Source organism: Oreochromis niloticus, linkage group LG13 (genome assembly GCF_001858045.2).
Source record: "Oreochromis niloticus isolate F11D_XX linkage group LG13, O_niloticus_UMD_NMBU, whole genome shotgun sequence".
Classification (NCBI taxonomy): domain Eukaryota; kingdom Metazoa; phylum Chordata; class Actinopteri; order Cichliformes; family Cichlidae; genus Oreochromis; species Oreochromis niloticus.
This window is the reverse complement of record NC_031978.2, coordinates 19,654,486-19,674,905: the sequence shown is the minus strand read 5'-3', so window position 1 is coordinate 19,674,905 and position 20,420 is coordinate 19,654,486. Positions and strand designations below refer to the sequence as shown.

Sequence of the window (20,420 nt, the reverse complement as noted above, 5' to 3'; positions counted from 1 at the left end):
GGGTTCTGTTTCCATTTGCTCAGTGAGCAGGTGGTGAGTATTTGCAGACAAGTTGACATCTTCCATATAAACTGTGACCGCTGCAGTGAAGAAAGCAATCAGAGGATATTGCCAGTACAGGGTAAGGTAAGACTTTTCATAGACAGACAGTCACAAAGCACTGTGCAACAGAAAAAGAGTCAAATAAATAAGAAAATTTTAGCAGCCAATATAAAGACATAAAATGCAATCAATAGAATTCCCAACAGAAGGCATGTTTAGTCTAAAATGTTTTTAACTGCTGCTTTAAAAAGATTCCACAGAGTCGATTTAGTGCGGTTGTAGTGACTGAAAGCTCTTTCGTTGTGTACGAGGAAAAACTACGAGATTCTGAGCCTGTGAACGACGACTGCGAGCAGCAGTGTGCTTGGAGATAAATAAACTTCTTTGTGACTGATTTCACCTGGGACTGGGCCAAAGATTGATCTGACACCATTCTCAGATGTGTCCCAGTTCAATATGAAGCTGGAGTCAGCAGCCAGTCACCTTAGGTTAGTATAAAGACAGAAACAGCAACCTGACTCCATCTAAGCATAAAGTGTGTATGGAAAAAAAAATGACATGGCCTCCGAGAGTGAAACATTTGAATTAAAGCTGCATTCTGTGTAACAGGATCCGTGACTCATGTGGCAACAAACTCAAGTTCAATTTAATAGAAGTTCGTGGAAAAATTACCATACTTTTGGATTTACTGCCAAGTTAAGCTTTTTATGTCTTTGGTACAGCACGATACTAATCTCAGAAAAATACAGTTTTAACCATTTTGATAAGAAAACAGAAAATAAGACAGGTTATGATCATATACAGGTGCGTATTTCACTGTGGGCTCAGATCCCACGTTTCCTCCCTGTTTCACATTATATTCAAATTTAAATACTTGTTAGCTAAGTAACATGTTTAATCCTTCAACTTCTAAGTTTTAAAGTGATAAAAAAAAATAGCTCACATGCTGTTAAAGAGATATTTTACCTGCAGACCATTGTTGGTTGTTGATGACCCGATGGACTACAGTGGCAGGGTTGTGTTGGAGTTAAAGGATAAAAAAAAAGAAACCTGTTAAGTGACTTTCAGCACCACATTTGTACTTGTTTAATTTCATATTAATAGTGAAATAAAACACCAAACTCACTGCAGCAACGGAATTTGCCAATATCTCATCAATGACGGCATAAAGTTCCTCAGACTGCTGCCGGAGCTGAGCAGGCGAGCACATCTGTGGAGAGCACAGACTTATTGATGCCGTTTTGCAACGTGTGCGGTAAATAACGACGGCGATGTGTGCTGTGGTACCTCGGTGTGGGTGTCTGATGCGACGCCTGTGTCCAGCGTCTCACAGGAACTCATTTCTCTCTCGACCTGCTCATCTATGGCCTGTGAATACAAAGAGAGCCAAGACTAATGGTTTCACTGGAGCAATAGCACGCAATTCATTACAACATCTCCTCCAGACAATTCCTGTTGATCCACTCTATATTCCTCACAGGCAGAACTCCTTCGTCTACATGTATCATACAGAGGTGTGAATGTGTTTTCATGTCTCCCTGAGCATGATATGACTTTTAATAAAGCTTTAAGAACTACTGTCCTTGCAGCTGCTGTTAAGTCCTTCTGAAATGAAGGAAGAAAATGTCTTTTTTTGCAGTTTATAAACCTGATTAGTGCATCTCAAGATTTATCTTAAATTACTCACATCATTCTCACCATAGCAACACTGGCTGCATCATTAGCGCTTCGTACTGTATGGCTGGCCATTTAATAGGATAACGAGGCAAATTAATGGGATTAGAGCTAAAAGTGAACTCACTTGCTGATCCAGTAGCAGGGTGTTTGTGGGAATAGCAGCGAGGGATTTGTAGCTTAGCGTAATCTTGTGTGTCTGGAGACAGAAGAGCAGACAATATGAATATAAATATAATTACAATTTCAATTTTATTGAAGATAAACTTTGTAGACAGTCTGGTGGAAATTGTTTCTGTCTCCTTTTGGTGCTGGCTGCTTATCATGCAAAACAGTCAAACTCAGAGTTGCCCAGCAGTGTGAACCGAAGTGTGTTAGCCTGTGGAAACTACATCACTTTGCTGCAGAGGAGGCCTGTTTGATGGATTACATTATGAACAAGCTTAGTTTTCCTTCACTGACAGGCAAGAAAACTGGATGAGTGTGTTATCAACTTATTTTCCCCCTGCTGGCTCGAAATAAATTGAATTCCTGGTGGTTAATACTCTGAATTTTCCACCCATTCGGTTGATTTCAGCTTTAAAAAAAGGCATTGGAAAAGTGCACTTGAAACTGCTGCAAAGCAACAAATGAGCACTGACGAAGACAAACGGATAAAAGACACATCTAAAATCAGCTCCACATAGATGATGGCGCTTGATATTCACTTGTCAAGTGGGAGAAGTCTGTTTTTAGCCATGCAGCGTGTGAGAACAGTATGTCAGAGGGAACACAGTAAACGAGTCATGCAAACGGCACGGATAGAGGCTACCTTTCTTTTTTTACCCTCCCTGTCACTGCAGTCTGATATTCCACTCCCCGGCCTTGGTGAGGGCGTGGAGCGCAGGGAGAAAGGGGAAGGGGTGAGATCTCTGATTGGTGGAGCAGGAGAGGGTGTTGGCGTGGGAGAGCTGGTGGGTGATGGCCATCCAGAAAAAACAATGGGCGTGTAGCAGGAAGGTGACAGACAGGGGGCTTTGCGAATGCCCTGCGAATGTGTGGCGCCTGTGGGGTCGAACTGGCTCCTCTCTAATTCGCACCTTCCTGTGGGATTTCGTGGAGGAGGGAGAGGTGATGCTGTGTCAGCACGAGCGGGGAAAATCACTGCACATGAGTGAGAAGGCGCAGGATGAGAGGGGAAGACAGGCGAAGATCTCAGTTGCTGAGAAAGCCAACGAAGCTTTGAGAGAGATGAATTTGGCTTGCGACTCCATTTCTGGGGCGTGGAAGTCTGCGGCTCGTTAATGAGTTTGGGGGACGGGGAGATGAGTTTTTTAAGGTTATTATCCGCACTGCCCTTGAGGAACGTGTGATTACTGCTGGGCTTCAGCTCAGGGAGTTTGGAAATGGAGATGTGTGTGAGGGGCAAGGTTTTGGAAGTTGTACAGACTGTTTCTTCATGCTTTGGTGGAGAAGCAGAGAGGAAGTTTGAGCAAAATACAGGAGCTCGGGGTAGCTTGAAACTCTTCACTGGCTCTGAGCATCTTTGCACTTGAGACGGCATGCACGTTCTGTTGAGCTCATTTGACTGACATGTTGGTTCCCTGCAATGGTGGCTCTGAACGTCTATAGATGCCAGGGAGGAGAACCGAGACGAAAACTCGAGGGGAATGGAGGCCACGCTGGAGGCTGCTGAGCACGCGTTACAGAAGGACAGCGTTACGGGGTTAACGGGCCAGCAGGGGGTGTAAGGTCTCTGCAGCGTTGAGGACAGAACAGGAAGACGACCTTTTCTCAGGATGGCAGTGAGGAGAGAGAGTCGGGTGAGAGGAGGCCGATGCCGGGGAGGGGGGTTCTGGGAGCAGACAGAAGAGGAGAGGCTCTCACAGGATGAGAAGCAAGTCTGAGGGATGTGGATCAGACTAGAGCCAGGAGCAAGAAAGTGCCTCTTGACCTGGATCACAGAAGGGGTGAAGACACCAGAGGGGACGGATGAGCAGGGAGAAATGGTACGGCTTAAAGAGGCAGGAGAAGTGACCGAGGAAAGCTGCACGGCGGACCAGCTCTTCTCTCTGTCCGAGGCATCTGAGAGGATGGACTCCCTGGAAGAAGCCAGTGTGGGAAGCAGGTCTCCAGAGTCTGCAGGGCTTAATATGTCCTCTGACCCTGGCGTTCTATTTGCACAGCAACCCAAGCTAACCTCAACATGTCTGGAGGTGTGGTGACACTGCTGCTGGGAAATGTCCCTGTGTTTATCAGCGCCTGTTTCCATGGAGGCCGTCCCTGCGGCTGCGTGGTTGGGTGTATTTTCAGACTGGGCACTGACTGAAAGAGAGGATTTGGTTTGAGAGAGGCTGGCACGAGCTGGAGAAGTCTTCAACTAAAAAACAAGAAGAAAGAAAAAAGAGAGTTTGGGGGGTTTTTTTCATTTTCTTTCCTGCGTCTTATCTGAAAATTCACACCTCAGGAAGCAATTACTGAAAATGGACTTTCCCTCCACATTCTTAAAAGCCCAGATATACCAAAAATGCTACCCCTGCAAATTAGCGTTTGTAACAAGCTTGTGGCCGATTTGTGAAATTACTTTGATGAAAACACCATCTGACCCCCTGCAAAAGCACGACTAAAATGTACTCATTATAGACACTGTAACTCTTGTATTTTTAGAGTCCAATTAAAATGTCACATTTGAAAAGCAGCACACGCACACCTTGGACAGTTGTTTTATTTTTAAATTAATCTCCCGACAGTGCTTCTTTAATGAATGTCAGCTTACCAAATTTAACTTTACATTGTAAATTAAGCCCCTGCAAAGATACATACTGTGTGTATACATGTACACACACAAACACATAAGTACATCATATTAAGTCAAAGCCTTTTTGTTCTGCCTTGCTCATGACATTGAGAGTTGTACTTACTTGCGGTAGGGTTACATTTCCTGCTCCTCCCTCCACAGAGTCGTTGATTAAGACCCACTCTGCTCTGATAATCTCCCCGTCTGATACACTTTTCCTGCTCGTCTTCTCGTGGGACACGGCTCCGTTCTGACAGGGGAAGATGAAGCAAATGTGAAACAGAAACTTAGCCAGTGAAACCTGAGTTGATCATCAGTGACCCTTTCTGAGCTTGGGGGTGTGCTTGGTTTCTCCACGCCACATCCCCCCACACATATAACTCACATGGGCACGCACATGTCCTCCAGACACCGGCGTAGTACACGCGTCATGTGAGCTACTGACGCAGGGTCTGTGTACATGCCAAAGTATTAATAAAATGTAAAGTGACAGCAGAGAGTGTGAAACATTAAAGCCTTGTTGTTTTTATGTATTAACACGGTGTGTTTGCCACCAGATGAAATTTAAATTTTGCACTTGTGGTGTCCTTTTGACCTTAATCCTCTTACCAGGAGATAATTAGAAAGACCAGGTAGTAGCATAAGAAACCTTTGAAATATTAGGCTCTGGCAGGATCCTTCTCACCTGAGGATTTGCACCTTCTGAACCCATTTCTCCAGATCCCAACCCAATCAAAATATATATAGCTATATGTATTTTAGACAGAATGAAGTCAAACAAAAATTAAGCACTTTCAACAATCAGGATAACAGAGCACCCTGAGGTTGATATTCAGGACTGAACATCCAAATAATCATCTGTGGAAACATTGGGAAGGCTGACTTCCAGGAAGTATCGCAGGTCATCTACTAATTGGAAGTTTGGTGGTTCAATCTCTGGCTGCCCTAGTCTCCAGTCTGCATGCCTAATTATGTTTGGGGAAGATACTAAACCACAAGTCTCTGATGCATTCACCAGAGTGTGAATCTGTGTAACTGGTACATAGAAAGCACTTGCATGTAGGAAAAAGTGCTTGTGTGAATGAGGCCTGTTGTATAAAGCGCTTAGAAAAGTGGTATATAAGAAACATCTCTGACTATATAGCTAAAATTTCAGAAATATAACGCATATTAGAAGCATAAAATCTTCTATGGTGTTTAATTACATTGAGTAAATGTCTGTTAGAGGAAGCGTGAGCACCCAGAAGACCCCCGCAGGCGCAGGAAGAGCTCTACGCTAAACGGTACCAGCTGACCAGCAGGTTTGAACCCAGAAGCTTTTCGGTGTGAGGAGACAGCTAATCTTTTTGATATAGTCAGCATTTTATCTGTTGTTTTACTTTCATTTCTGACTTTTCCTTTCTGATGTTTGGTTAAAGTTGGGCAACAAAGCTGTGTGGTTAGACTTAGCAAAGAAAAAAAGAAAAAGAAAAGAAATAGAATTTGGTTTAAAATGCACCGTTTCATAGTGTTAGTCACATATTTCCAGGCAAACTGGTAAGTTGTTAAACTAAGTTTCCTGAGTCACGACACCAGCAGCGCACATATTCCTGCAGCCTTGTGGCATACATTTTAGACACTGAAGAACTTCAAATGAACTCTATTAGATTACCATGCACGTTAAAAATGGATGCCAAAGGGGTACCAATTGCATTACTTTGTGAAGGCTTGGGAGTGGGCAAAGGTTGGGTTCGATCCAAAGTTAAAATCCAGCACAGCTGAAGCTCACAACAGCTACAAGCGAGACTCTTTGAGTTTGAGGGCCATAAGCAAGTGGACTGTCTTTAGCTAGCATGGCTTCCAACATTAATGCTGGAATCACACAGATTTTGTATCAGTGAGGGTCAAGTTCACATTATTTAGAACATTCATTTCACTTTGTGTTGTAGAGACCAGCAGTATTTAAAACCAACGCCACAGATAACCAAAAATGAGGCCTTTTCACTGTTTTACATATAATTAATATTAGTGTGAGTGACTATAAACGCATTTCAGGAATCGAGTTTAAAACAGGATTATCTGTGAAAATACATGTTGAGCTAAAAACGTGTAACTGCTCATTATATGAATCATTATAGATATGAACGCACTCTCCCTGGCATGGCAATTAGGATGCTAAATATACTTACAACATCATCTTATAATGACAACCTTCAGATTTCTGAACCAATTAAAAAATTCTCTGTATTTTTCTTTTGCCTGTAATGTAGATGAGCACTAATCAAAGCAATGAAAGGCTGCCAGAAGGATATTCATTTCTGGAACTGTGTGCAGCATAAATGTCATCTAGTAAGATTATCAAATACCTTGTGTCAAACGTCGTTATATTTAGAAGCTATGTGAAAGTGAGTTTTCTTATCTAAACTAAGTGCCATGAAAAAAAGTAAGGTTAATGTAAGTGATAAGATAAATTATTGCATCTATGGTACAAATATATTACTCTGGTCTGCCTAGTTCTTAACTAATTAATATAACAACATTTGTTTGTTATGGTTGCGTTTAAATATTGGCTCAGTTAAGCTCCCCCATCTCTTGGCAAGAAAGTGAAGATTTAGCGCCGGGTGTTTCAGAAAGAAATCTGCTCACCGCTCAGCTCAATTGTACAGTTGAAGGGACTCTGAGATGCACCGCGGATTTAGTGGGAATAAAAAGAAGGAAAAAAGTCAAAATGAGTGAGTAATTATGGGAAGAATCTCGACAGCTTCATTTCAAATTTTTGTCAGCCAATCAGAATGCAAACTGTCAAGGAGAACTTATCACAGTCCATCGCAAAGACATGTCTTTCCTCAAAACAAGAAAGACTCTTAATCTGGCTGCTCTAAATCACACTGATGGAGCTCTTGAATGTCTCACTAGGAATTCTTTACATTCTGTATATTGGGATGTCAATATAGGAGTCAGCTCAATTCAGGCAGTAAGTGTAGACAATGGGATTGTTCGATCGGCCAAAGTGAGCAACACGTGGTTGGATGTGGGTTGTAGCATGCACGAGCTATAGACAGCAGGTGAAGGTAGATGTTGGAGTCGTGTTTATATATAGCTGACATGAAAGCACAATATCAGGATGAGCACTGAGCTGTGATGAAGCGATGAAACCACACTAATGAAATATTTGCACTGCACTGCCAGCCTGTTATTTTTATGCATATTATGAAAGCATAGTTATCCCAGAAAGCTGTGTGCAACTTGAGGCTACAACTCAGCAGAAACCAGGCACCCGCTGTAATAAACTACTGTCTTCACAAACAGAAGAAAGAAGGAAAACGTCTGCTCATTAATTAATCTCCCCTCCAGTTGAGTGATGGACCAAACAGAGTAAAATCTGCACTCTGGCCTGTCAGCGACTACGGCTTCACTTCTAATAACCATATAACATCTCATTAAGAAAGATAAATCAAGGATGGCGATAACTGAGCACAGTCGTTTGTTAGTCTGCCTCTCTCGCAGATGGACCTTTAGATCCTATGACACTGAATTCATTAAAGGGAGAAAAAAAAGGATTTGGGGGATTGTGTAGAAAGGCTGTGCTAAAGGAAGGAAGCAAGTCAAAGATATCTCTCCAGATTTGTGGGAAATTTTTTGCTCCCCAGCAAAGAACTAGATCAGGAGCCAGATAATACCAGTCAAATGTCCGTGTGTTTGGGCTGCCAACCCTCCACTAATGGCCACAAGGCTCCCAGAATTGGATTAGTCCCGTAGAAATAATTAAAATGAAATCATTTGAAAGAGTGTTATGGAGTTGTTTTCTTGCACTTCAAATGGTGGGATCAACTGTTCGTGTTAGATTTCAGTTTTAACAAAAGCCCAACTGAATAGAAGATTAATAAAGTTGTGACTGGTTCATTCAGTCTGGTCTCGAATCGCTGCGTGAAACTGATGGGCACCCTGTTAACCTGAGTGTAAATCATCAGCGGCTGAGCAGGGAAGATTGCAATAGTGGAACCAAGGAGGCTTTTTTTCTGCGCTTAATGGAAAGTGGTGTGAAAATGAGTTCATAACTCAGCTTCACAAAGTGGATAATTTGAGAGCAGAAAGCAGCCTTTTTCACTGTTATCAAATGCTTTTCTTTTATCCAGAATGTCAAGGACTTGAACAAATAAGGGAGAGAAAAATTAAAGGAGGAAACAAAGAGAGCTTTATATCGGGGGCGGCTTGTTTAAAAAGCATGTCACTCAGTGAGGCACCACCATACCACCATGCTGACTGGTAACAAAATTCTATGCTTTGTTTTTCATTATTTATAATTTTACATTTATTTAGGATTATCTTTCCTTTATGGGGCGGCTGTGACTCACACGGACCCTTTAATGTTGGGTGTAGCGTGTTACTGTAATCAGTCACAGTAATGTAACTTATTACACTAAAGTCAGTTATTACGTCACAGTACAATTATGTCATTACTTGCATTACAAAGGTTCTTCATTTGTGTACACATTAAGAATAGAAAGAAAAGAAAATATATCAAACAACCTTTTGCCTCCTTTTACAGTCAGCTGATTTTGGTTCCTGTACAGGAGGAGGGCAACGGTGGAGTGATCGACAGCTTTTGAGCAGTGAAGATGAGGACATTAGTGCAATGGTGAAATGAAAACTCTGTCCAGGATAGAAACAAATCCAGTATACTCCTGACACAACATCAGCTCTAAGCAAGTATCTACACAGACAGCATGCTAACACAAAGCTAGCCAAGAACTGAGAATGATGTTAAAGCTGGGTGTTTGCTGACCCAGCAGCCTGACCCTTAACTTCAGGTAACTAAGGCAGTGATTAAGGTGAGTTACTTTCTCCAGAAAGTAATTAATTAACACACTGCATTGCTTTTAGGAAAAGTCATTAGTATCATGTATTACATGGTTTTTTTCTTGAGTAATGAGTCCAACACCTGTCGTCTGCCAACTGGAACATCCGAGGATTGATCCCCCAGCTCCTCCAGTCTGCACACGAGAGTAGGCTTGGGCAAGATACATGCACTTAAGTGTACATAAAAGTGCTTGTGTCTGTGTGTGTGTGTGTGTGTGTGTGTTTGGGTGAATGACACTGGTAGTAAAGGGCTTTACTGAGATGATTCTGGGTTCATCTAATTTTCACTACAAGGCAGGAGCACGGAGAATTTCATGGTTTGATCCAGGAGTTGAAGCCGTATCACGGCCACTTTCTTATATATTTCAGGATGTCAGTGGGACAGTTTGAGCTCTTGCTGGCAGACTTGGGACCATATCCAAGGAGCAAGAGAAATAATTTCAGAAAGCCGATCAACCCGGAGCAGCGTCTAGCTGTGTGTCTGAGGTAAAATAATATTATTTTACTACTTGTATATTCAATACTGGTGCACGCCTGAGCCTCTAGCACAGTTGTAGCCAAATCCTTTGGCCTGATTGGTCAGATCTGTTTATTTGCAAGAGAAAATTCAAAAGAAAAAAAAGAAGAATGTGAGCTAAATGCTGCAAATTTGTCCAGTGAAATATCACGTATGAACGACTTCATCAAGAACAGGTGAGTCCGAAAAACATTTTAAATAAAATATTTGCACGATTTTTATTTTTCTGGTGTGTAAAGGCCTTAAAAAAGCCCTTTGAGTGTTTAACCGAGTACAAAGGTGTTATATACACTTCATTTCTCATTTATAGTTTTTCATCATTATATAAAAAGCTATCAGGCTTGATTACAGTCATGTAACGCTACTTAATATAGATGATAAAACCTGATCATTTAAAGCTATATGAGAAGAACCTCTGTAGCTAACTTGAGCAGGTGTTTAATCATTTTCAAATTGAATAACAGAAAAAAAACAATGCAACCATATGAGAGGAAGATATAGATCACTGTAGAGGTCCATGTGAATAGAAAAGAAAACTCGGAAGATCAGCTGCATTCATAGCAGAGAAATTTGGAGCATGCAAACACACACACACACACACACACACACACACACACACACAGTTATCTGTTGTTCATTTACGAAAAGACTGAACACAGGCTTCTCTGCACTTTTGCAGCAGCATAGCTACGCCTATATGTTGTCAGTCAATAACATGAAGGGCTGTCACTCCTTTAGGTAATAGCTGTGGGGGAAGATGAGAAACTAATGGTGTCACCCCCCTAGTGAGAAGAACTTTGAAGTCTATATAGAGACAGACAGCAAGCTGACTCCAGGCACCCAGAGCTGTGATGCTGCTGTGATTTTGATGCTGGATCAACATCCAATAGCACGTTAACCCCTTCAGCAATCAAGACAACTGATGGTCAGCATCAGCCCCCTCCCCCAGATCAGCTGGTGTTTCTGATGTCCATGTGCGTGCGTGTGTGTGTGTGTGTGTGTGTGTGTGTGTGTGTGTGTGTGTGTGCACTAAAGTAGTTTCCAACAGAAAAAATGTCACATATTTGGTGAGAGATTATTTACATTTGATTCATTTTTGCTCCTTATTTTGTAGAAAACTTAACTTTCACACGATGAGCCGAGGAGCGTCATTAGCAGCAGAACCACTCCTTCTGCCATTTACAGTCAGAGAACATCTAATTTAACGCCCGAGGTCACTCTGACATATGTTTGATGTGGATATATGAATCTTCAAACATGATATATTCATGTAGGCTGTGTGAGTGTGGCTGCTGGAATACCTAGAATAATTGACTCCATCAATTTGCTTAAAGATGTAGAAATGTAACAGGAAATTTCTACCTGGGTAAAATATTTTCATTGTGAACCTGAGAACTAATTATAGCCTTTTCCTCTGGGAAGGTGATTCATGCGGATGTCTGTTGCACTGTCTGAGAAGGAAGTACCAAGAGTGAGATTAACTGTTCTCAGAAGCTAAGGTGTGTCTTTTGATCCTCGGGTGAATCATTTACAATTAGAGTCATTTGGAAAGTTTAAGTTTCATTTTCCACTGGAAAGAATCTAATATTCTGTCTGAGGTCTAAGCCATCATAGGTGATAAACCTAACCCCAGCTTAACCTAAGGCAAAACTGACTTTTTTTCTTTTTGATGTGGGGTAGTGGCGTTGCTTGGGGTGTCCCCCATGGAGGAAGAGTTTAATGGGGAAAAAAACAACATGTTTATTCTAATTTCCTTTAATAAGAAATAGGGTTAGTGTAGTTTGTCTCAGATGACATCTGTGTTTCTGTACAGTCACATGCAAATTTAGTTGAGTAATTTTTTGACAAAATATATGAAGTTTGTTTAAATAAGTGTTTCATTTTGAGACTTATTAGAGTGAGAAAAATGGGAACATATATGTCATGTTAATTGTAAAAGGAAAGTGGATATATTTGTAGTCATGTGAAAAACTAAGTACACCCTTACTGTTTTCATAAGAATTAAAAAGGTTAAGTAAGATTAACTAAATGCACTTGATTAATCATGATTATCAGCAGGCGTGACCACCTCTATAAAAGCAGAATATTTGGCAGTTTGCTGGTGTGGAGCAGTCAGGTGTGTGTTAACACAATGATATAAACTTCCCAGCAAATTCATCCCAAAGTAAGAGGAATTGCACAAAAATAAAAAATAAATAAGAGCAGGCATCTCAGACTCTACAGCTCTCAGCTCCCTGTTCAAGTTAATGACCGTACTGTTTACCAGAAGAAAGCTTCTACTCTCTGAAAAGAACATGGCAGCAAGGTTTAGCTTTGCAAAGCTGCATGTGAACAACCACAAGATTTCTGGAACAATGTCCTTTGGACAGAACAGACTGAAGTGGCCATTATTTGCAGTGCACACATTTTCACATTTTGTGAAACCCAAACATGTCAGCACAAACACCTCAATCCAACAATCGGGAGCAGTGGTGGAGGGGAGATGAACTGAGGTTGCTTTGCAAGTCAACCATGAATGCTTCTGTATACCAAAATATTCTAGAATCAGGTGTGAAGCCATCTGTCTGATAGTTAAAGCTTGGCCCAAACTGGTTCGTGTAGCAGCACAATGATCCCAAGCACAGCAGCAAACTGCAAAAAAAGAAAACATTCAAAATGTTGCCCAGTCAAAGTCCAGACCTCAACCTGATTGAAATGCCGTGTTGGGACCTTAAGAGAGCCATGCGTAAACAAATATCCACAACCCACAATGAAATGAGGTAACGCTAAAGAAGAGTGGGCCAAAATTCTTCCACAGTGATACGAGAGAGATTTATATAGAAAAAGATTACTTCAAGTTAGCGGTGCTAAATATGCTTCTACATGCTACTAAATCATGAGTTGTGATTAGTATTTCACAGAACTGCGTAGAGCTCTATAAAACTTTTTTAAAGGACTTTTTATGCTGTCATCCGATTTAAGTAAGGACAGAAATTTAAACTTCTCGTTTTAACACCGAGTCTGCAATTTCAAAAACATGATTACTTCAACTTTTGACATAAGCTGGAGGAAGTTTTTATGTAACAAGTCAGATGAGTGGGCTCATATTCAGTGCTAGTGACTCACCACTCAAAACATGAAGCATGAAAGCGTTGCTCTGCAGCAGCGCCACAACCAATACAAATATCAGGCATAAAATTCGATTAATATTTTAAAATCAAATTGTTTCAAAGATGAATATTAGTTATTAGTTATGTAGTTATTGCTTTGCCATCTTCTGGACAAGTGGTGCTGCCGTACCTTATCTGGTTTTTCTGTCAGAGCTCCAGATCTCCCCTCCTCAGTGAAAATGTTTTTAATTGCCAGTTTCTGCACTGCTGGCACAAACGTGAAAGTAGAAAGCTTCGAGGGCACTCCTACGGAAACCTGTAGAACGGAGAGGAGGGGAACAAATCATTCATGGGCGAGTTTGCTGAGTCAAGCATAAAGAGGCTTATTCTCAATTAAAAGATAGAAAGCAAAAACAAGTTTAAGGAAAGATGCCGAGCGCCCTGTGAAACTTTCAGTCGCTCCCATTTCTGATCTCTTTCTGATCACAGGGTTGTGTAACTATACCCGACCACTAATTATCCAACATCGCACTTTCACACAGATGAGGCAATTAAGCACCCTACAGCTCAGTGGCCTGACACACCCACCCTCAACGAGGAGTGATGAGTTGCAATTAAATCAGCTCCTGTTCTCATCAGCATCAAATAAGCCAAAGATCCTCCTTTGTGTTAAACAAAGGTAACTGTAGCGTTTCCACTGCAGGAATTTTCATCACAGGGCCGGCTTTTATTTCCATATTTTGGGCGAGAATATTCATGGGTTTAGCGCTGCACAGCGGGTCATTTGAAATGCATGTGACAGATATTATCACAGCTTTGCAGGCAGTGATACTAATGGACCGCTAAGAACAAGCTCAGGAAAACTAAAGGGACCAGAGGCAGACTGATAATCTGGGCATTTTGTCAATGTCCAGAACATTCTGTGGGTTGGACATAATTACTATTCTGAGGCAAGAACCTCGGATTGACTGGCTGAAAGGAGATTGCCTAAATACTAATCAGTGCTTCTGTGTGTCTGTGTAACAACAAAGCAGTCTGAAAAGTCTGAAAAGTGCCAAGAGCTGTAGATCTTCAAAAACTAGTAAAACCCTCATAGACTCTACTGCAGGGGGGGAAAGCCTGGTGCCAAAAATAAATAAATAAATAAAAAGAAATGTTGGTCTCTGTTACTAATTTCCCTCTTCATGACATCTACACTGAAAAAATTCAATAAGATGTACCATTTTAAAATGAATGAATTTCCTGTTTTAATATTTCACAGATGCTTTTTTTCTCCATATTTTAACCACATGTTGAATTTTACCAAACAGAATAAAACAAAAATGTTACCTTTTACGAATGTATTTATTGTTTTTAAGAACTTTTTCTTTGCTTCTTTTTACAGTGTAGATAAGTCTTTATGTAACTCAGTAGTTAAAATGTAATAAGCCTTAAATTAAATTGGCCACACTGACATGTGTGCGCTGGGCTGTTTTACTCAGATTTCATGTATTTTTTAAAGAAACTATATCGAAACAAGCTGGTTAAATAATTTAGTAACTCATAAGGTCTGGCTTTGTGTTCACTCACCACAGCTCTAATATGATACAGAGATAATAGAAAAAAGAAATTAATGCCAAAGTAAGAAAGAAAGAAAGAACCCAAACAGAATTGAGTGGCATTGTTTTTCTTGTTCCTGCTATATAAGTGATTAGCTCATCACTGTTATCCTGATGGTATTTACCATTTCACAACAGCAGCTGCATCTATCAAGAGAACTAAAACTTGAACAACAATAGAGCTATGACAACAGCAAGAAACAAGAAGGTGCTTGTCAAAATGTCAGTGTCATCAGAAAGAAAAACACTGAAGGGGAATGCACTAAACGGGATTATCATCAAATCAAATACCACAGTGTATCAGCTAGAAATGCTGTTAAGTGCAAGAGATTGGCAGTTCTTTGGTGGACCAGCTGGTCATGGAAATGTCACGGATTCTGCAAAAGTCCTCCTGGAATCCACGCTGGAGGACACAGACACTTCTTTTGAAGGTTAAGCTTAAAGTTTAGCAGGATATTGAAGCAGTAATAAAGCTGTGGAACTGTCCAGCGTTCATTTTTTTACTGCTTTGTAAAGAGATATGAGAGTAGATACACTTTTCTGTCAAGAGTTAAATGACATATCACTCTTGTGCTAAGCTTAGCATAAATGATATAGAGAGGCAAAATGATTAACATGGCACTGCCAAAATATGTTTTAAAAAAAGCTGGAGAAGTCCATTATTAAAATATTTTTGTTTTGTCTCTTTTAATTTGTCATTTAAAAAGATTTTGAGGTGTAGATGATTGTCTTGCAATGCTGTGCTGTGCTGTTTGTCTTTACATCAAAGACTCAACTATTCTAGAGCCTCTACAGCTCAGTGCATATCACATTAGCTAGCAGTGATAATCAGTTGACTCTCACTGAGGCCACTCATGCAGTTGAGAGGTGTACAAATTCAAATTTGGCAGAAAATGATGTTTGTTTCCACCTACAAAGCTGAGATCAAGCTGCACAAAGTCATTCTAAACATTACCCTGGTGTGATGAGGCACTCCAAGTGTTGTGCATATATGTGAGGAAGTGCTAACTTCCAGTTCCCTCCAGAATGAGAGTTTAATGGCGTTTCTTATTCTGTGTTTGTGAAAGTGTTTTTGTCTGCAGCAATCAAAGCTCACACACATTCATCAAAAGTGTTTCTGCTGCTCAGTAATCACACTTCTCTGCTCAGTGTGGTGGGGTCATCTGCAAGGCAAGCTGGAGAGTGAGGCGGCTGAAACGTCTTGCCTAATCAGTGGAGGTTATTGTAGCAGATATTTGAGGCAGTGGTAAAAATGGATCACAAAACCTTTGCTCCTCAGTGTTCACATAGTCGGAGAATGAGCCAAACCACTTTATAAAGGAGCTTGGATAGAATATTTACTCAGATATTTGCAAAACAAGATTTCTTATTCATCGCATTCCCTTATTCAGGATGTCATTTCGTTTATATTGTATGTCACGCAGATGTATATTGCAAACAGTGGGATGTAAGTAGGTGTGATGTTTGAATTCCTTACAGGAAATAAACACTTCAGGTACAGGTTGTTTTTTCTTTCTTCAACAACATCGCATTAGACTTTAAACTGTGGGGGACGTTAATAATAACTAATGATTACATGCAAAGTGTTGTATAAACACATAGTGTGGAGAGTGAAAAGAGGTGGGTAAAGGAGAAATGTTCAGTGTGTCATGGGAAGCCTCCAGCAGTTTAGGCCTATTGCAGCATAACTAAGGGAGGGTTCAGGGTTACCTGATCCAGCCATAACTATAAGCTTTATCAAAAAAGGAAAGTTTTAAGCCTGATCTTAAAGTAGCGAGGATGTCTGAATCCATATTGGGAGCTGGTTACACTGAAGAGGGGCCTGAAAGATTGATGGTGCTGCCTCTCATTCTACTTTTATTCTACCATATGAACCACAAGTTAACTAGCAGTTAGAGACCAAAGTACTCAATTAGGTGATGTGGCACTATGAGGTCTTTAAGACAACTAAGGTCCTGATTATACAAGACTTTGTATATGAGAATGAGGATTTCAAATTCTATTCTGGATTTAAAAGGGATCCAATGAAGAGAAGCCAGTATGGGATATATATGCTTTCTCTTTCTAGTCCCTGTCAGTACCCTCGCCATATTCTGGATCAACTGAAAGTGTTTTTAGGACGACCTGATAATAAGGAATTAGAATAGTCCAGCCTAAAAGTAATAGTAACCAGTATCTAGTAATTAGTTTTTCAGCATCACTTTGAGACAGGATGTTTCTAATTTTAGAGATATTGCACAAATGTAAGAAAGCAGTCCTTCGTATTTGTAGTAAATATGCACATTGAATGACATATCCTGGTCAAAAGTGACTCGAAGATTCCTCACAGTGTTAATGGAGTATTAGGTTAAACACTATGTTTTTAAAATCTTTAGGGCTGAATTATAAAAGCAGGGAATGAGAGGTATATTAGAGGCCTTCATGTCTTTAAGACATTCCTGCAGTTTAAATACCTGGTATATGTCACCTGTCTTTATAGATAAAGCTGGTTATCATCTGCATAGCAATGAAAATGTATTTAATGATACTACCTAATAGAAGCATATATAATGTAAACAGAACTGGTCCCAGCACAGAACCCTGTGGAACTCCATAATTAACCTGTGTGTTTGAAGAAGACTCCCAGTTTACATGAACAAACTAATTCATTAGAAAGATATGATTCAAACCACTGCAGTGCAGTATCTTTAATATTTATGATGTGTTATTAAGTCAGATAGTATAAAGCAGGATATGATTTAGGGTCATCATACTTATGATTGGCATGTAGTTAATTTAAAGGTCCTTAATGGTGACAGTAAAAGTGATTCATAATGGTATTCCATTCCAGGGCATTACATGTTTTTTATTTTTTTCTCATCAATCGGCTTTTCAAAGAAATCTTTTTCTTTTTCTTTTTCCCTTTATAAAAAGAAAAAGAAAAACATTCTTTTTCTTTAATGGCAAATGCATTATTTCAAAACCAATTTGACCATTTATCAGCATTATATTATGTAAAAATTATGTATGCATATATACTAGTATAACTTTGTTGGAACAACACTTCCTGCTCTGTTGCCCTCTGTTCTGGTGGGTGTTACGCATAAATAATTAATAAGAAAACTGAATTAATGATTACATAATTCAGAAAATGCTTCTGATCATATTTAGGCTGCATGTTTAGTGATATAGAAGCTGTAGAACTAGCAGATGATGAATTGTGTGCAGTAAGATCAGGAGAGGGAAATATTTATTTCAATTCCAATAAAACAAAGTTCTCAGTTTCAAATGGAGGTTCATTTAAGTTAAACATATTAGTTCAGTCTGTGTTCAACATATTCACATGTTCACAGAGAGGTCATTCATAAAAAATAAATGACTGTGATATTGCATTGATGAAAATGTCTTTGTGAAAGCATTCTTACAAATTAGACAAATGTGTGTGTGTGTGTGTTTGTGTGACAGAGAGAGAGAGAGATGCAAACATGTGTTTTTGATGGTATTGCTATGATTACTCTGGTATTTATGGGTATGATACATTTCAAAGAGGGGGATGACAGAAACACAAATGCATGATCGATCTGAATGGTCTGCACTGCTGAACTCATATTTATGATTAAAAAAAACATGTCACAGATAAAAAATAGTTATCAACAGTGGCATTTGTTAAATAATTACAATTTTTTCATATTTACCAAAAACAATATTGAGGTTAAGTTTAACGCTGTCAGTACCCATTCTGTCTCTATGATGATTGGTCCACTTTTAAGTGCAGTTTATACGGTGCCATTGTAAGTTTACCATAAAAACAACAGCAATAATTTTATTTAACATTTTGAATACAGGGCCTTAACTTGTAATCGAGTATTTATATATTGTGTCAATATGGCATTTATTTAAAACCAGTACTTTTGAGTTTTGTGACATCTTAGACTTCTGGGGCCGTGAGAGGTTTAGTTATATCCAACGTATCACTAATCAGCTTTATATAAACAACCTGAACAAATTCTCAGGCTAAAATAATCCTGAGTCATCATATTAACTTGTTTATGTACTTGTGTTATTATGAAACCCCCTTGTTTGTGTGTCCTCTGTAGTCATAGCAGAGTAAGTTTACATGGTGAAAGGTTAAAACAGGCACTTCCTACTTGCCTGGCGAAGCCCTCGTGAATGTTTGAGTGTTGCTGAGGTCATGATGTCCTCATGGATCACATTTCCAGCCACCACTGGCTTAGTGTGCTGCGTGTCACCTCACTGTGTGCGAGTGCCATCACTCAGTTATGTCTTGTGGTCTGTCAGACCCGTCCCAAAGACCTTATAAAAGCTGCACTAAATCATCTCCTGAAGGAGACCACCCTGTGTGGGAGCCTTCAGGGACTCTCCTAAAGTGACCTGCTGCTAAATGACAAATCTGTTTTTAGGAAACTCAGCATTATGAATGAATGCTAAGGATGTTATGCTTTTTCAAAATTGTCACAGTTTGAATATTCTCAATATTATGCACTTTTTGCATTTTTTCTTTAATATCTAAAAATTTAGGGTTGACTTCTCACATATTGTTATCAGTCCTTGTTGTTCACAATGCTCAGTTCATTTCCATAATTACAGCTGTAAAGCCCAGACTGCTGTGTTCCACAGATGCTAAAATCCATATCAAAGCAGTTCATGCTGCGCCACAGCACATGCATAAGGAGTTGGGTGTGCCACTAAGTAAAGAGTTTAATTACAGCAAACACACAACCCCTCCCTCCAGCGTAGTCTGTGCAAATATAGCTCACAGCCAGCTGCTTCAGAGCTCACTAGGCTATTGCTCAAGATTATAAACAAATATTATCATTACATATCTCATACAATAACAACAACAAAGCATGTGCAGGCATTTCAGTTAACGTTTGAAAATTTTAGGGCAACATGTACACGGATAAAAAGGCATGTAGAGGAAAATTAGAGTTTAGTGACACTGTAGCTAATAAAAGTCATATATATCAAGTTCCAGCTATATATTAGCATTAGACTATAAGTTCTATTCTTGTAACTTATAGTTCTGGCGTAGTAAAAGTTAGCATTAAATCCCTCAGAAATTACTCTGAGTGAAAATGTGGCAACCGTTATTCACCCGAGCGCTATGGGAAACAGTGGTTAGTATCAAGTATCTGAAAATAAACTGCCTCTATGTGTTTATGTGTGTAAGCCTGGAGGGTGGTGACTGCTGGTAGAGGGCACAGAGAGAGTGTTGTTTAGACAGAATCGTGTTAATGCATTAAAATTAAATTCCTGGTTTCCTTTTTCTAGAAGGAAAATAGCTTTGAGGGAAATATTCTTCTAAAAACATCATTTTAAACTAGCTCCACTGGAAGTACAAAAGTCAAAAGAAGGCAAAGGCAGGTCAGTCGCATCACTTCAGCTTTATAGCGATTACCCAAGAAGAAGTTTAAATGTCTTCAAGAGAAAAAAGTATATATATTTCCAAATCATCTTACCTCTCCCGTGCTCAGATTTAAACTGTCCATTTCGGTCTCAAATGTCTCCCCATCCAGAAGTTTCGCTTGAGTCCAGACTTAATAAACGACTTCACATGGAACTCAAAGCAGATATGGAAAGCAGGATGCCCACTTTTCAGCTCCTCTCATGAAGTTCAAAGTGTATTACTGTTGGTGTGTGTATCACCCTGCAGATTTCCTTTTATAGACACATAATAGCCACAAATAGCTTGCAGACAGCAATCTGCCTGCTGGGCAGTGGTAACAATGTTCACACCAGGAGCAGCACACACACGGGAGAAAAATAGCCATAACTGTTTCATTTTGCTTTTGACTTTCTTTTCAAATAAACTCTTTTTCCTCACATTCCTCACAACTCAGTTGATCCATGTGTCACCCACAACTCTTTAGTTTCACTGTAATAAC

General features: G+C 39.8%; 1 protein-coding gene across 5 annotated transcripts in view; it reads right to left on the bottom strand.

Annotated features, from left to right (window-relative positions):
• mlip (muscular LMNA-interacting protein) overlaps positions 1 to 20,191 on the bottom strand; it is a 46,206-nt gene extending 26,015 nt beyond the window's left edge. For 2 of the 5 annotated variants that reach the window (XR_002064235.2, XR_269745.4), the window contains exons 1-8: positions 19,995 to 20,191; positions 13,128 to 13,253; positions 4,617 to 4,742; positions 2,528 to 4,075; positions 1,844 to 1,915; positions 1,330 to 1,410; positions 1,169 to 1,252; positions 1,009 to 1,044 (exon numbers count right to left, since the gene is read on the bottom strand). Coding sequence is in view for 3 of the 5 variants with exons in the window: in XM_005474086.4 (XP_005474143.1) it covers positions 1,009 to 1,044; positions 1,169 to 1,252; positions 1,330 to 1,410; positions 1,844 to 1,915; positions 2,528 to 4,075; positions 4,617 to 4,742; positions 13,128 to 13,253; positions 19,995 to 20,024 (2,103 nt within the window). In the remaining 2 variants the exon portion in view is untranslated. Of the gene's footprint in view, positions 1 to 1,008; positions 1,045 to 1,168; positions 1,253 to 1,329; positions 1,411 to 1,843; positions 1,916 to 2,527; positions 4,076 to 4,616; positions 4,743 to 4,877; positions 4,945 to 13,127; positions 13,254 to 19,994 lie in introns of all 5 variants that reach the window. The other 3 variants (XM_019366397.2, XM_005474086.4, XM_005474087.4) reach the window with 3 other exon arrangements.
• Between the last annotated feature and the right edge of the window lie 229 nt (positions 20,192 to 20,420).